Source organism: Prionailurus viverrinus, chromosome A3 (assembly GCF_022837055.1).
Source record: "Prionailurus viverrinus isolate Anna chromosome A3, UM_Priviv_1.0, whole genome shotgun sequence".
NCBI lineage: Eukaryota > Metazoa > Chordata > Mammalia > Carnivora > Felidae > Prionailurus > Prionailurus viverrinus.
In genome coordinates this window covers 21,060,047-21,074,709 of record NC_062563.1, presented here as the reverse complement: position 1 = coordinate 21,074,709, position 14,663 = coordinate 21,060,047, and the positions used below count along the sequence as shown (strand labels likewise).

Genomic DNA, 14,663 nt, shown 5'->3' with positions numbered 1-14,663 from the left:
CCTCCCCCTTCAAGAATGGACCCCATCCCGTCACCAGAATGTGTATCTCCTACTCTCCAGGGGCAGAGCTGAGAGAGGTGGCGGTCAGCTCGCAAGCTGCCCTCCTTTGCTTGAGCTGGCTCAGCATACCCTTCCTAGAATCCGGATCCAGCCAGTTTAAGGGGTTGGTTCTTCATTCTACCCCCTTGAAGTGATTAGAGAATAGAGTGAATTATTAGAGAGATTCCTACTAGAACCTAAACTGCGATTTGAGGGGCCCTTCCACTCAATCTGATAACTTTCTAGATGTTTGTGTTTAAGGATTTTGAACAACGGGGCAAAGGCGAGTGTTGAAATCCAAGGTTAGGCAAGCATGCTCCCAGGTGTGTGCTCAGTAAGCATGCAAGCCACTCCCCACTGCTTTATCCGTGGCAGACATTACTAATCGATCCCACCACTCATTTCCTCCTGTTGTCACACATGGCCCCATAAACCCTGCCTTCACAGCGCTCCAAGTAGCCATCACTAACCTGAGAGCTGGTGCAACAGAGAAAAGCTTAGCCTGGGCTGTCAAGAGAGAAAGCTTTACCGGGCAGAAAGAGGCAGGCGGAGAAGACAGAGGCCACTCTAGGCTTAGCCAGTGTGAATGGCCATCCCCTGTTGAATAAATGTGTAACCCAGGAGGGCATTTTGTGGCCACAGGTGGCCTCCTTTGGAAAAGGATCCTTCCAGCTGCAAAGGGAGCTTTTTCTCTCCCTGCAAAGAGAGGGGGTGGACCACACTCCCTGAAGCCTGGAGAAGCAGTATGTGTAATTTGACTCCTGTTTCCCCGTGCTTAGCTCTTACATAAGCTTCTTTAGAAGCCTGGCTGTTTGGTGCAGCACTGTCACTGTGACTGACTAATGTTCGTAGACATCATGTCAGCTTTGTGTGTGCCCCATCCTTGGCACCTTCCCTCTGGCCCCTGCAGCCTCCCCCACACTTGACATTCTTATCCAAAAGTACGTGGGCCTCTCTGTGGGTTCAGGTTCGCGGGGAGAAACTCAGCATGAAAGACTGATGTGTGCATGGGTTTTCCTTCACCTGTTCGAGCTGTGGTTTCCTGTGAAGCTTTCTTGGAGCTGAGCCTGTGTGAGCTGCCTCACCATCATGGGCAGGATGAATCCGAAACATCGTCAGTCAGTGTCTACTTGGAATAGTCCTTACAGACTATCTAGCCTGGTGGTTACCAAGTTCTGGGCTGCGAATGTGCATGATGGAGTACTTGCTCCTAACACAGATGATCTGCCTGCCGGGCCAGGATGGGGGCTCCCTGGGACCGTCCCACCTACCAGCCCGCATGGGTGGTGGGACCTTCCCTCTCAGCAGCCTCGTGAGTGGCCTTGGAGGGGACCCCAGCATTGTGCCATGGCTGGGCTTTGTTCAGTTGTCAACGTGAGACGATTTTTCCCCATGCCAGGCTGATCCTGCTTCTTCATTTTGCTGGTCCATGATCCCAACCCTGTCCTCTAGAGACCTGGAAAATAGCTCATGGCTTTTGTTAAGGCCTGGTCTTTTCCTGCCAATATGGCCCAGCCAGTTCAGTCAGAGGTCCACTGGGCTATTATTATCCCCGGTGCTGGGTAAGACTCTTCTCCCAAGAAAGTTCAAGCTGTGCAAGTTACTTGATCCCTCCTTGTTCTTGCTGAACTTGTGGGCTTTTGAATCCTGCCACCCTCCCTCGCCCTGGTTCCCCTCAAAGTCTTGCCAAATCGGGTCATGGTAAACGGGCTTCAAGAGACAGTGACAAGTCAGGGCCGAGCCCACGGCCGTCACTCAGAGGTCCGAATGAAGGAGCCCAGCTGGGAGAGGCAGACTTGAGGAGCAGGCCGTTGGGGACCCGAGTCCCCAGACTTAAAACCAGGATGTCTGTCTAGGATGACTGTGCTTGAAGTCTAGAAGGTACCTCCCAGCAGGGATAGGAGAGTGAGTCCATCACATCCCATGAGGATGGGGTTGAGGGTGACCAGGCTCATTTCTTTTTTTTTTTTTTTTTTTTTTTATTTTTTTTTTCAACGTTTTTTATTTATTTTTGGGACAGAGAGAGACAGAGCAAGAATGGGGGAGGGGCAGAGAGAGAGGGAGACACAGAATCGGAAACAGGCTCCAGGCTCCGAGCCATCAGCCCAGAGCCTGACGCGGGGCTCGAACTCACGGACCGCGAGATCGTGACCTGGCTGAAGTCGGACGCTTAACCGACTGCGCCACCCAGGCGCCCCGACCAGGCTCATTTCTAACTCAGGTAGTTGGAGCACCAAGGGTGCCGGAAGTCTCTTTGCTCATGAGTAAGGCATTTTTATACTGGGGCAGGGGAGCGGGGTGGGGGTGGGGTGGGGAGGGTGGGGTGGCGATGCTGTTATTCAAAGATGCGTGTTGCGGAAGGGTGGGGGCGTACATCCTTTAGGAGAGAAAGTGGGTCCCAAGTGAGATCCAAGGAGGAGGGCAAGCCAGTGCTGTTTGTTTTGTTTCCCCCTTTCCCTTGTGCTCGACAGCACAGGAAGCGCCAGGAGAAAGCACGCATGGTCTTCCTCTAGGATCCCGCCAATATTGTGTGCAGGAGAATAGCCGAAGAACAAGGAAAAGAAAAAAAAATCTTCACATTTTAACGGCGTGAACTTTGAGACGCCGTCTGACTCATGTTTTGAAGGCTCTTCAATTTGAATTCACCTGCCTCCGTGTTGTTTTTCTCAAGCGCGACTAGGCTCGGGTCCAAACAGGGGTCAGCCAGTTTCTCCCCTGGGATTAAGGACTCCCAAGGCCCGGGCCCCCTGCTCCCATCTTGGGGCGGGGGGCGGGGGGTGGGGCTGCCGATAGAACCTGATAGAACGTGGCTTTGGCCTTCCCCCTCTTCCTCGAGGCCGGCCTTCAGCGTGGGGCCCCAAGTTGAGGCCGCTGTGTCGGGCAGTGTGCCCCAGCAAGAGGCCACTCATCTTGCTTCAGACAACAGTGCCTTCTGGAAGTCCAGAAGCCCCTAAGTTAAAGGACCCTCTTTTCCCTCTTCCTACTCCCAAGTATTGGTTCCTTCCAAAGGCTGGCTTCCGGCGGCCACTGGGGTTCATGTTTCCACTTCAGGGGCAAGAGGAAAACAGAGCTCCTGACTGGGGCAGTTCAGGTCACGTGCCTACCCCCAGCCAATCACACCTGGCTGGGCTTTGGCCCTCGCTGACAGGCTCTGGCCAATCAGGGCCCAGCACAGAGTAACCCTGAGGAAGCTACAAGGACCACGAGCAAGCACACTGTGCCTTTCAAGGGACCCATGCCTTTCTTCCTTGTCTGGTTTCCCCAGAGACCCATCATTCCCCAAACGACGCTCCTGTAACGGCCGTCTTCTTATTTTCAAGGAGGAAGGGGTTCTGTAGAGTGTCCTCCCCAGCCCCCCTTCCAGCTTGCCTCCAAGCCCCAGCAAACTTCCTCACCCTTTTCCCCTCAAGGCTCAGCTTTCTGGAGTGCAGCCCCTGTTCCCGCAGGTGTATACCGACTCAGTTTCCCCCTTAGCAGACAGCAAGGGTTAGTAGAGGCTCCAAGAGAAATCAAGTTCAGATTTTGTCAGACAGGAATCAGAGGCGGAATCGAGGCTCACCCCGGATGCCTGTCCTGCCCCGCCGAGGTCAAGTGGCTTGGCCTCAGACTTCCGGCTGCCCACCCTCAGCCTCTTTTGTTTCATCCGCCCAGACCTCATACAGACACCTGTGGGAGAATTAAGTGCCTGCCCTATTTCCCCCTGCTTCTGATTTCTCTCCTTATATCACACACACACTTCCTGGGTGATCTCACCCCAACCTGGCCTCTGCAGACCGCTTCCACACCTGCCTCCCTCGCCAGCCTGGCCACGCCACTGACTTTCGGCCGCATGTGCCCAGCTCTCTGCAGGATGGCCCTTGTGGACGTTCCCGCAAAACACTGGGCTTCATATATCTCCGTGGGGCTCGTGTTCCTACAAATGAGGGCCTCCTTGGGGATCCCTTTTAAGCGCTGATGATGCCGTTGGTCTCCCAGGTCCTGACGGTTTGGGCTGCGTCCCCATCACCATCCAGGGCTTCCTCTGAGAGTGCGGACAGGTGCGCCCAGGTCTCGGAGGGGGCCGGTCCACAGCCCATAGGAGCCGGGACTTCTGTGGGCTGCCCCAGCACCCAGGCAAGTGCCCTGCCTTGGGGGCCGCCCAGCTGCTGTGTTAGCAGCACGATGGCAATTCTTTAATTAGACCAAGCAGGGTTTTCTCGGACGGGGGTGGGAGGAGGTGTGTGGGTCTATTGGGGGAAACTGGGTCACCTGAAAACCAGCAGTCAAGAGGGAGCTGTCCTGGAGCTCCAGCTCCAGGGAACCTGGAGGGGTGAGGCAGGAGGGGCTGGCAGGGAGAGCAAAGTCAGAGGAAAATGTGCTCTGGCCCCTTTTATTGGCCCTTGGGAGGCACCGTCCTCACCTTGCTGCAGGGGGCTGGGCAATTGCCCTTAATTCTGTCCTCCCGAGCACACTGCCCTAGCCAGGGAGGACACTGCAGTGAGTGCCTTCTGTCTGCCTGGGGCCTGATGCCATCTATCCAGTGGCTAAGGACTGTGCCTGTCTTTGGCCCTGCTGTACCCCTAGCCATCAGCACAGTCCTGGCACGCGATAGATACCGATACCCAGGAAATATTTGTCAGATGAAATCATGAGTTCACATGAGTGCTTCCCTTATAAAATTGTCATTGGCCATCAATAGCCCGCTGGATATCCCAAACGCCAATCACTTACGATTTTTGTCAGCATTGAGTGCCATCATTATTTCATACTTTTGGCAGCCACCTTGCTAGTTTTCCACGGAAGTGGATTCATTTCAAAAGGAAATTTTGTTTATTTATTTTATCACCACCATAAATAAACAGTAACTGCGAAAACAAATCCACAGAAAACAAAACAATGTTTTCGCGTTCTATCCCCAACGCTCTGAGCCTGAGGCCCGCCTTCTCTTTGTTTACAAGGGAGATTGACAGGGTTATAAGGATGTTTAAGGTCTATGAGTACCCCACGGACACTGTCTCCTGGAGAAAATCTGATGGATTAAAAAAGAGGCGAAGAAGAGAAGTTGCTCTTTCTCTGAGTTCCCGTGATGTTAAATCTTGTCCCATACTTTTGAAAATTTTCTTGGGGTGGATTCTCTTTCCACACTTAGGGAAACACTTGGCTAAGAAGATGGCTGGGGGTCCTTAGAAAAGGATTAAGTGCTTTAATGAACAGGATAAGTGATTGGTATGCTTCTTATCTTTAGTCTTGGCAGGCTTTGGGTACCTCTCACTTAGTGGGTGATCAGTAAACACTCAATATTGCAAAAAGGAATAAGTGTGTACAGAATGTGAGGGCCAAAAGCAATCTTGTGGAATACTCAGGCCGATCTGACCGAAGGGGAAACGGCGTTCTCCAGTGAGTGATGGAGAATCTGCCGCCTCCTGAGACCACAAGCCCCTCGCTGAATTGTTTGTTGGGCTGCTCTGAGGACAGGTGCACAGCACTGCGCCCCTGTGCCCAGTCCTGTTCTTCCCTGGGGAGATACATAGACTCTCTTTTCTTTCTTTCTGGGTATTTGGAGACTGCTGTCTCATTCTGCCTCAGACGGGGCTCGCGAACTCAGATGACCACAGGAGCCGGCAAAGTGATGCCAATTAGTGAAGGAGGTCAGGTGGGGTAATGGGTGGGAGGGTAGTGTCCCTACCTGCATGGGACAGTCCTCCTCCGCATCTGCGGGTTGTTGCCGCGTGAGCCCCGTGTGGCCGATGCTGAGATGGTCTAAGAAAACCTGAAGATCTGATTTTGGATGTTAAAGGTTCAAGTTGTAAACATTAGCAATACATTACAGCGTGATAAAACACGGTGTGGTCCAACACCCAACCAGCTGGCCAGCCAGATGCGACGTGGACCAGGGGGCTTCCCAGTGAAGTCTGGCCTCTCGCCACAAATTGCCCCCCCCCCCCGCCCCCCCCTTTCTTCTTTTTGGGCTGAGCAGCCCATTCTCCTCAAGCCGTGACTGTGGGTGTTGGTCCCTAGAAGTCCCTCCATGGTGGTCAGCCCCCCTGCATGCCTTTAAACACCGCCCAGCTTCCTCTCTGCCTGTGTCTGTCCTTTTCATCTGGCAAACTACTGTTCCTCATCATTCCCTTTTTTATTTTTTAATTTTAACGTTTATTTATTTTTGAGAGAGAAAGAGAGAGAGTGTGAAAGGGAGAGGGGCAGAGAGAGAGGGAGACACAGAGTCCGAAGCAGGCTCCAGGCTCCGAGCTGGCGGCACACAGACCGACGCGGGGCTCGAACTCATGAACCCCAAGATCATGACCTGAGCCAAAGTCGGATGCTTAACCGACTGAGCCACCCAGGTGCCCCCCCCCCCTCCTCCTTAATGGTTGTCCCCTGCTCTGGAGAGCCTTCCTCATAACCCCAGGCGGACTGGCTCTTCCATTTTTTAGCTAGGATGTGACGCTAGGTAAATTACTTAATCTCTCTGTGCCTCAATTTCCCTCTCTGTGAAACGGGGATGATGATAGTACCTACCTCATTAGATTGCCAGGAGGATGAAAAGAATCTGTAGATACACTGGTAGACAGACAGAAGACAGACAGACTGGGGTTTCCTAGAAGGTAGAGCTAGTCCGTGTTCCATCTCTGAAGCAGGGCTTGTCACAGAGCAGGTATGCGTTCAGCGTTTGATCACTTGAGGAAGTGGGGAGACGTGAATATGTGGTCCGCCAGCTCTGGCCATCACGATGAGATGATGTGGTTGTGAATACAGCGCTTCCGAACTCCCCGCTTTTGAAAAAGGCAACCAAAATATCTATCTAAATGGCTAAAATACGACACAGTGACAGCACCAAATGCTGGTGGAGGAACCGGAAGGCTCATACGTCGCTGGCGGGAATGAACAATGGTACCGTCACTCTGGGAAACAGTTTGACAGTTTTGTTTTGTTTTCACATAGAACTAATCATGTCATTACCACATGGGCCAGCAGTTGTTCTCTTGGGCATTGGCTCCAAAGAAGTGAAAACTTGTATTCACACAAAGCTCGCACATGAATGTGATAGCCCCAAGCTGGAAAGAGCCCAGACATTCTTCGGTGAGTAAAGGGTTAACACACCGCGGTACATCCGCACAATGGAACCCTACTCATTTTCGAAGTGACAAAATTCTGGAGATGGGGACCAGGTTAGTGACTGCCAAGGGCAAGGACGGGAGTGCTTTGAGAGAAGGGAGGTTAGGGATCCTCGGGTGATGGAGCTGTTCGTACCTCGACTGTGGTGGTGGACACACAAACCTACACGTCGGATGACGTTGTGTAAAACTAAACACACAAATGAGTTCATGTAAAACCAGGGATTTAAAAAAAATTTTTTTTTTAACCTTTATTTATTTTTGAGACAGAGAGAGACAGCATGAACCGGGGAGGGTCAGAGAGAGAGGGAGACACAGAATCTGAAGCAGGCTCCAGGCTCTGAGCCATCAGCCCAGAGCCCGACGCGGGGCTTGAACCCACGGACCGCAAGATCGTGACCTGAGCTGAAGTCGGACGCTTAACCGACTGAGCCACCCAGGCGCCCCTTTTTAATTTTTTTAATGTTTGTTTATGTTTTGAGAGAGACAGAGACAGAGTGTGGGAGGGTCAGAGAAAGAGGGAGACACAGAATCTGAAACAGGCTCCAGGCTCTGAGCTGTCAGCACAGAACCCGACGCGGGGCTCAAACTCACGGACTGCGAGATCACGACCTGAGCCGAAGTCGGACGCTTAACCGATTGAGCCACCCAGGCGCCCCCACGGATTTTTTTTTTAAGTTTATTTATTTATTTTGAGAGAGACAGAGAGAGCACAAACGGGGGAGGGGCAGAGAGAGTGGGAGAGAGAGAATCCCAAGCAGGCTCTGTGCTGTCAGCGTGCGGAACCTGACCCGGGGCTTGAACTCATGAAACCGTGAGCTCATGACCTGAGCAGATATCAAGAGTAGGACGGTTAACCGACTGAGGCACCCAGGCGCCCCAAGCCTATTCTGAATGGATTGCTAGGTTGTGTCAATGTCAGGGTCCCTGGTGGTGATCTTGTACTACAGTTTGGCAGGATGCTATCATAGGGATAAACTAGGTAAACGTTGCCTATTATTTGCCACAACTGCATGTGCATCTACAACATCTCAAAATAAAAATTTTAATAAATTAAAAAGCATTGCATGGGGGCCGCCTGGGGGGCTCAGCCGTTAAGCATCTGACTTCCGCTCAGGTCACGATCTCGCAGTTGGTGAGTTTGAGCCCCACATCAGGTGAGCACGAGCCCCGCGTGGGGTGGGCTCGTGCCTCCCTTCTGGTGAGCTCCAGCCCCGATTCAGGTAAAACACAAGCCCTAGGTGAGCCCCACTTCTCTCTCTCCACCCCCGCACTCCCCTCCCCTCATTCATTTGCATCTCTCTCTCTCTCTCTCTCTCTCTCTCTCTCTCTCAATAAAGAAATAAAGCATTGCATGGTATTCAAAGCAAAACGAAACAAAAAGTAACCAAAGGCTGTAGGCCTGCTGTTTGTTTTTGTTTTTTTGTTTTGTTTTGTTTTGTTTTTTTGCTGAGTCTTACCTTCAGCTTCTGTTTACATTTGAATCAAGTTTACTCGGACCCTTAGGGCTTTTGCCCTCCAACCTGGCCAAGCCAGCCCCTTCCCCATTTGCTTGTCTGCCCTCCAGACTGGGAGCTGGAAGGGACCGGAAGAACAACCTGGCCCAACCTGAGCTCCCAAGGGTCCAGGCTAAGGCTGAAGCCTGGTCTTTAGCATCTGGAGGATGGACAGTCTGGGAGCAGAGCAGGGAACCCAGAAGACCAGTGATCACTTCCTGAAGCCCAAGGCTATCCTGACCCCTTGGGACCAGCAGGCATTAAGGCATTATGCAAATGCAGACCTGCGCCAGTCTCCAGTCTAATTACCCAACAGCCCACAATCATCCACCAGCCTTGCTGTGGCTTCCCGGATGGGCTGCATTTACATGTCCCTGATCTTCTTCCTCCAAGCTGTTTCTGCTGTTAGTTGTATAACCCTTTTTGATCAGCTCTCTTTATTCCTATCAGTTCTGGGAGGTGGCTACAACATTATAAAGGCGGGAAAACAGGCTTAAAGAGGTGCGAGTGATTGTGCCAAGACCCTTTCCCTGTGTGTGAGAACCCATAGGGTCTGTGCTGAATGAGGGACAGGGACCCGCTGGAATGAGATTGAAATTTTGTCGACTTCGTGTTGTCCAGGAATCTATGAGAGCAAGAGATGTGATTTGTTTATTTATTCTTTAAAAAAAAATTTTCTTTAACCCTTATTTATTATTGAGAGACAGAGAGACAGAGCATGAGCAGGGGAGGGGCAGAGAGAGGAGGAGACACAGACTCCGAAGCAGGCTCCCAGCTGTCAGCGCAGAGCCCTACGCGGGGCTTGAACTCACAAACCGCAAGATCATGACCTGAGCGGAAGTCAGATGCTCAACTGACTGAGCCACCCAGGCGCCCCTATTGTTTATTTATTCTGAGAGAGAGAGAGAGAGCACAAGTAGGAGGAGGGCAGAGAGTGAGGGAGAGAGAGAATCTCAAGCAGGCTCCTAGCTGTTAGCATGGAGCCCAATGTGGGGCTCAAACCCACAAACTGTGAGATCGTGACCTGAGCTGAAACCAGGAGTCGAGGCATAACCGACTGGGCCACCTAGGCGACCCACAAAAGGCATGATTTAAAAGAAAAATTTAAGGTCACCCAAGGAAGAAAACTTGAACTAAGATGTTCTAGACTCCTGTAGGTAGGCAATTACCAAACTTGCCGAAAGGGGTCTTAGGACCCCTTTATGCTCTTAAAATTAAGGATCTCCAAGAGATTTTGTTTTTGTGGATTATATCTGTCAGTATTTACCATATTATAAATTAATACCGAGAAATGTAAAATATGGTATTAATTCCTTTAAAAATGACCAAAACCCTTTATGTGTTATAGCAGTATAACAAGCTCCTTATATGTTATAACACTATAACAACCTTCTGTGAAATAACAATGCAACCCCAAAAAAGCAGTAATTATGCGGCGCGACGGAGTAATCACGCAGCTAAGGCTGCAAGGGTCACCATATTGCCAATAGATAAGTGTATCAAATCAACGCTTTGCGCCCTAGACTTCCTCAGCGTTATAGGCCAATTATATCTCAATTTAAAAAAAGGAGTAAAAGAGAAAAAGCAAGTGTTCTCAACACGGGGCGAGCGACACCCTCTGATCGGTGTTTTGAGCCTGACCGGCGTGTCCATCTGTGTCTCTCTCCCCGCACAGGCCCCACCATGAGGCCCCAGTCCCGCAGGAGCCCCCGCGCTCCGCTGGCACCCGGCGCCCCGCGCTAGCGCCCCGCCGGGGAGTGGGGAGGCGCCAAGGCCATGGCCAGCCACGTGGACCTGTTGACGGAGCTGCAGCTGTTGGAGAAGGTGCCCACGCTGGAGCGGCTGCGCGCCGCCCAGAAGCGCCGGGCCCAGCAGCTCAAGAAGTGGGCGCAGTACGAGCAGGACTTGCAGCACCGCAAGCGGAAGCACGAGCGGAAGCGCAGCACGGGCGGCCGGCGGAAGAAGGTGTCCTTCGAGGCCAGCGTGGCCCTGCTGGAGGCCTCCCTGAGGAACGACGCCGAGGAAGGTAGGCCGCTCCGCCCTCGGCCCCGGGCGCCCCCCCCCACCCCCCCCCCGGGGCTGGCCTCCAGGGGCTGCGTGGCGGAGGGGTGCCGGCGGGGGTCTGGCCCCCTCCCAGGTTTGGGCAGCCCCCCGCAGGTGCTAGCAAGGGCGCTTACTTCGCGGGGCCTGAATTATCGGAGACTTTTTTTTTTTTTTTTAGCCTTTGGCTGATGAATTTCATGCTGATTTCCCTTCCTTCCGTGAATGTTTAGGCCCCCCCCCCCCCCTTGCGCATTTCTATTCCAAGTGTGGTGAACAAATTCGATCTGGTCTTGCCCCTCCAAGAGCGCCATACTCGAGGATCTTGCATTTAAGGCCCTGTTGGGCGCCCCACCAGCGCCCAGGGCGCTCTGTGTGCGGTTGAGTTTTGCCTGGCCTTGGCTGCAGAGCCGGGCGGGTGTAGAGCGGTGGTTAATAGCACAGGCCGGAAGTTAGATTGCCCTCCCTTCTGAAGCTGGCTTTGTCTTTTAGACCCGGGGTGACTCTGGCAAGTAGGCGGCTCACTTCGGCTCCCTGTGCCTTAGTTTGCCCCTCTGTAAAGTGGGGATAAATGCTAGTATCCGCTGCAAGGCCTTGCTGTGAGCATGAAATGAGGGAATACCCCCGAGTTCTTGGGCATGGATAGTCCCTCATACTGTGTGAGGAGTTATTAGTATGTTTTATTTTATTATGTTATGACTATAGTTTATTTCATTATATTTATATAATGAATATGTATATATATAACGTTTGTCTAATATACTATTTATATGTGTAATTATGTTTATACATAGAGTGTTCATAAAGTCTGGAAACGGACAAATATATACAATGTTGTCTAGGACACTTTCACTCTATAAAGCGAACAAATAAATGAGCACGAACACACATAGAACAAACAAATGAACACGAGCACATATAGATACACTCATAGAATCCGTTTCCAGATTTTATGGATACCCTGTACTTGTTACAGGCCTAAAGACACGTGTAATAGGCACCCATGTTACAGATAGGGAAACTGAGACCCAGAGAGGTTCAGAGCCTTGACCGAGGTGGCAAAGCTGGGACCAGAAAGCTCAGGATGCCAGCTGTTGTCGCTGGTCTCATGGCCTCGTGGGTTTGTTTCCCGTTATATGAATGACTGGAGGATCCATGATTTGACCAAAGCTCTCTTCTCTGAACGTGCCTGGTCCTTGTGCAGCTGAGGTTTGCGTATGTGTCCTGTGCCCCCTCCAGTCCCCTCCTTCTGTACAGGAGTCCTTTCTGGCTGTCCCTGGAGAGGCCTAGCCATGCTTCCTGGGTCCCTCTGGCCTCCTGCCTCTGCACACCCTCAGACACGTGGTGCTAAAATAGTTGTTGAAAGAGGGACGGCACTTTCTGCACTAGAGGGTGTTGGGTTTTTCGCACATTGCTCCTCAGGTTCTAGCACCTTCTGAGAAGCACAGTTCTACTGCCCCGGCTATGGTGTTCTGGGAACTGAGCAGAAGCATTCCCGGAACTACTCAGCTGGAAACCGCGCAGCTGAGAGCCTGGGGTGAGCAGCCTGGGGGGGGTGGGGGGGGAGAGAGAGAGAGAGAGAGAGAGAGGGAGAGGCTTGAAATGTCAGGCTCGGGGGACCGGCCCTGCGAGGCTCCTTCCCACACGAGATTTGCTGGGTGACTCGGCAGACCCATCCCACTCAGTGGGCGACACATCAATGATGTCTGATTTTTGTCGTGGGTGGCGGTTCATCATCTCTTCTTTTGCCGCTCGTCTTTTCCTCCCTCTTTCCCTGACAAAGCCCCACTCCCCTCCCTGAAGGGGCTCTGTGAGCTGGCTGACAGCTCAGAACAGGGGCGCCTGCCCGGCCCCAGCGTGGGCCCCACACCCTCATAGGCGCCCACGTGCCGCTGAGAAGGAGCCCTGGGCTCGGGGCCAGGACCGCGAGCCCCCTTGGCCTTGCGTGCGATCTTGAGCGGCTTGTTTCACCTCTCTGGTCCAGTTTCTGGGTCTGTAAAATGGAGTTTTGAACCTTGTCCTCAAGGGGGGGGTGTGGCAAGAATTAGACAAGATGCTGAATGTGACAGCTGTCTGAAAAGTGACGCTGAACGCAGCCCCAGGGTGGTGGGCATTTTAACCCACTTTTCCCCTCTGTGTGTGTGTGTGTGTGTGTGTGTGTGTGTGTGTGTGTTTTAACACACTTTTTAAAGAATCCAAATATCCATAAACACATTCTTCTTCTAAAACTTAACACGGAGGCATACACAGGGTCCCTCCCTCCACCCCTTCTTTCTTTCTGTTACTTTGATGTGCTTCCTTCCAGGCGTTTTTCTCATTTACCTGTGTGTTTGTAGACTTGGAGAACTCGAGAGGCCAGTTGGGGTTTTTTGTTTTTCTTTTCTTTTTTTTTAATGTTCCTATATTTTTGAGAGAAAGAGAGAGACAGAGTGCGAGTGGGGGAGGGGCAGGGAAAGAGGGAGACACAGAATCTGAAACAGGCTCCAGGCTCCGAGCCGTCAGCCCAGAGCCCGACGCGGGGCTCGAACTCATGGACCATGCGATCGTGACCGAAGTCAGACGCATTACCGACTGAGCCACCCAGGCGCCCCTGTTTTTGTTTTGTTTTTACCCAAGTGATGATACACTGGATACGTTACTCTGCAATTTGTTTTTCCACCCACGTTTTCCCAACGTGTCTTGGAGGTGTTTTCATGCTGGTACCCCGGGATAATAGATCTGTATTATTCTTTTTTTTTTTTTTTTAATTTTTTTTTTTAATGTTTATTTATTTTTGAGACAGAGAGAGACAGAGCATGAACGGGGGAGGGGCAGAGAGAGAGGGAGACACAGAATCCGAAGCAGGCTCCAGGCTCCGAGCTGTCAGCCCAGAGCCCGACGCGGGGCTCGAACTCCCGAACCGCGAGATCATGACCTGAGCCGAAGTCAGACGCTCAACCGACTGAGCCACTCAGGCGCCCCATCAGCAGAGTTTTTGAACTGGTTCCTCACTGATAGGCATGGAGGCTTCCTCAGTAGTTTTGCTTTGGCCCAAGTGAACGTTCCGTGCACACAGGCAGCTGTGTCTCAAGGACGGATGTGGGAAAATGGAAGAGCCGGAGGCAAGGACATGTGTATTCAATTTGAATGAGCAAAGTGCTGGCCCCTGGGGCCAGCCGAGCGAGGGTGGACGGCCAGCATACTGGGCGCTGTGGTGGGCCGTGGGGTGGGGTGAGCGGTCCCCCCGGGGTCCTCAGGCGGCTGGGTTTGGGCAGGGGCGTGAAGCTTCCATCAGGCAGCCGGCAGTCTGGCCGGGCTACGCTCAGCTCCCTGGCAGCATGACAGAGCCCGCTGCTCCCAGCTGGCTGCGATGGTTTCTATGTGCCGGTGGAGCTGGTGTTGGGGAGGCTGCAGGGGCGTCAGCTCGCGGCGGGATGGGAATGGGGGTGGCAGCTCCCCCGCTCCCTTCAGCTCACAGCAGTGGCTGAGTCAACCTTCTCCACCTGCCAGGGCAATGTGAGTCGACCCAGAGAAAGGCAGCGTTGGGGAGGGACTCTCTGTATTTCCTTCTCTGGCTCTGCATCGCCTTCAGGCTAACGTCCGGGCACCTCCTTGGCCTTGGACCTGCCTGAACCCCACCCTCAGGCGCCCTCTGCCCAGCATCACCCCGTCCTCTAGCCATCTCCTGCTCTTCCCATACGCCCTGCGTTCTCTTACCTCCCCGCCTTTGTATATGCAGACCCCTCTGTCTGGAACACTCTTTCCCCTGACTCCTGTAACCCTAGGGGTTGGGTCTTGAGTCTTGGGGAGCTGTCTGTGAGCCTTCTCTGTTACTAAGCAGTAACTGAATAGACAAGCTGGCGTTTACTGAGAGGCTGTGCAGTGTCGTGGCCAAGAGTAGGCACTCCAGAGCCATTTCTCCAGGATTCAGATCCCACCTCTGCTGTGTCCCAGCTGTGCAACCGTGGGAAGGTTACTAAACTTCTTGGGGCCTCAGTTTCCCCGTCTGTGAAAA

At 52.6% G+C, this 14,663-nt stretch overlaps 1 protein-coding gene across 2 annotated transcripts in view; it reads left to right on the top strand.

Moving 5' to 3' along the window:
* Positions 1-14,663, top strand: part of PPP1R16B (protein phosphatase 1 regulatory subunit 16B) — a 100,839-nt gene that overhangs the window by 17,655 nt on the left and 68,521 nt on the right. For both annotated transcript variants that reach the window (XM_047853027.1, XM_047853026.1), the window contains exon 2: positions 10,305-10,655. In XM_047853027.1, coding sequence (XP_047708983.1) covers positions 10,406-10,655 — 250 coding nt within the window. In that variant the 5' untranslated portion in view covers positions 10,305-10,405. The remainder of the gene's footprint in view (positions 1-10,304; positions 10,656-14,663) is intronic.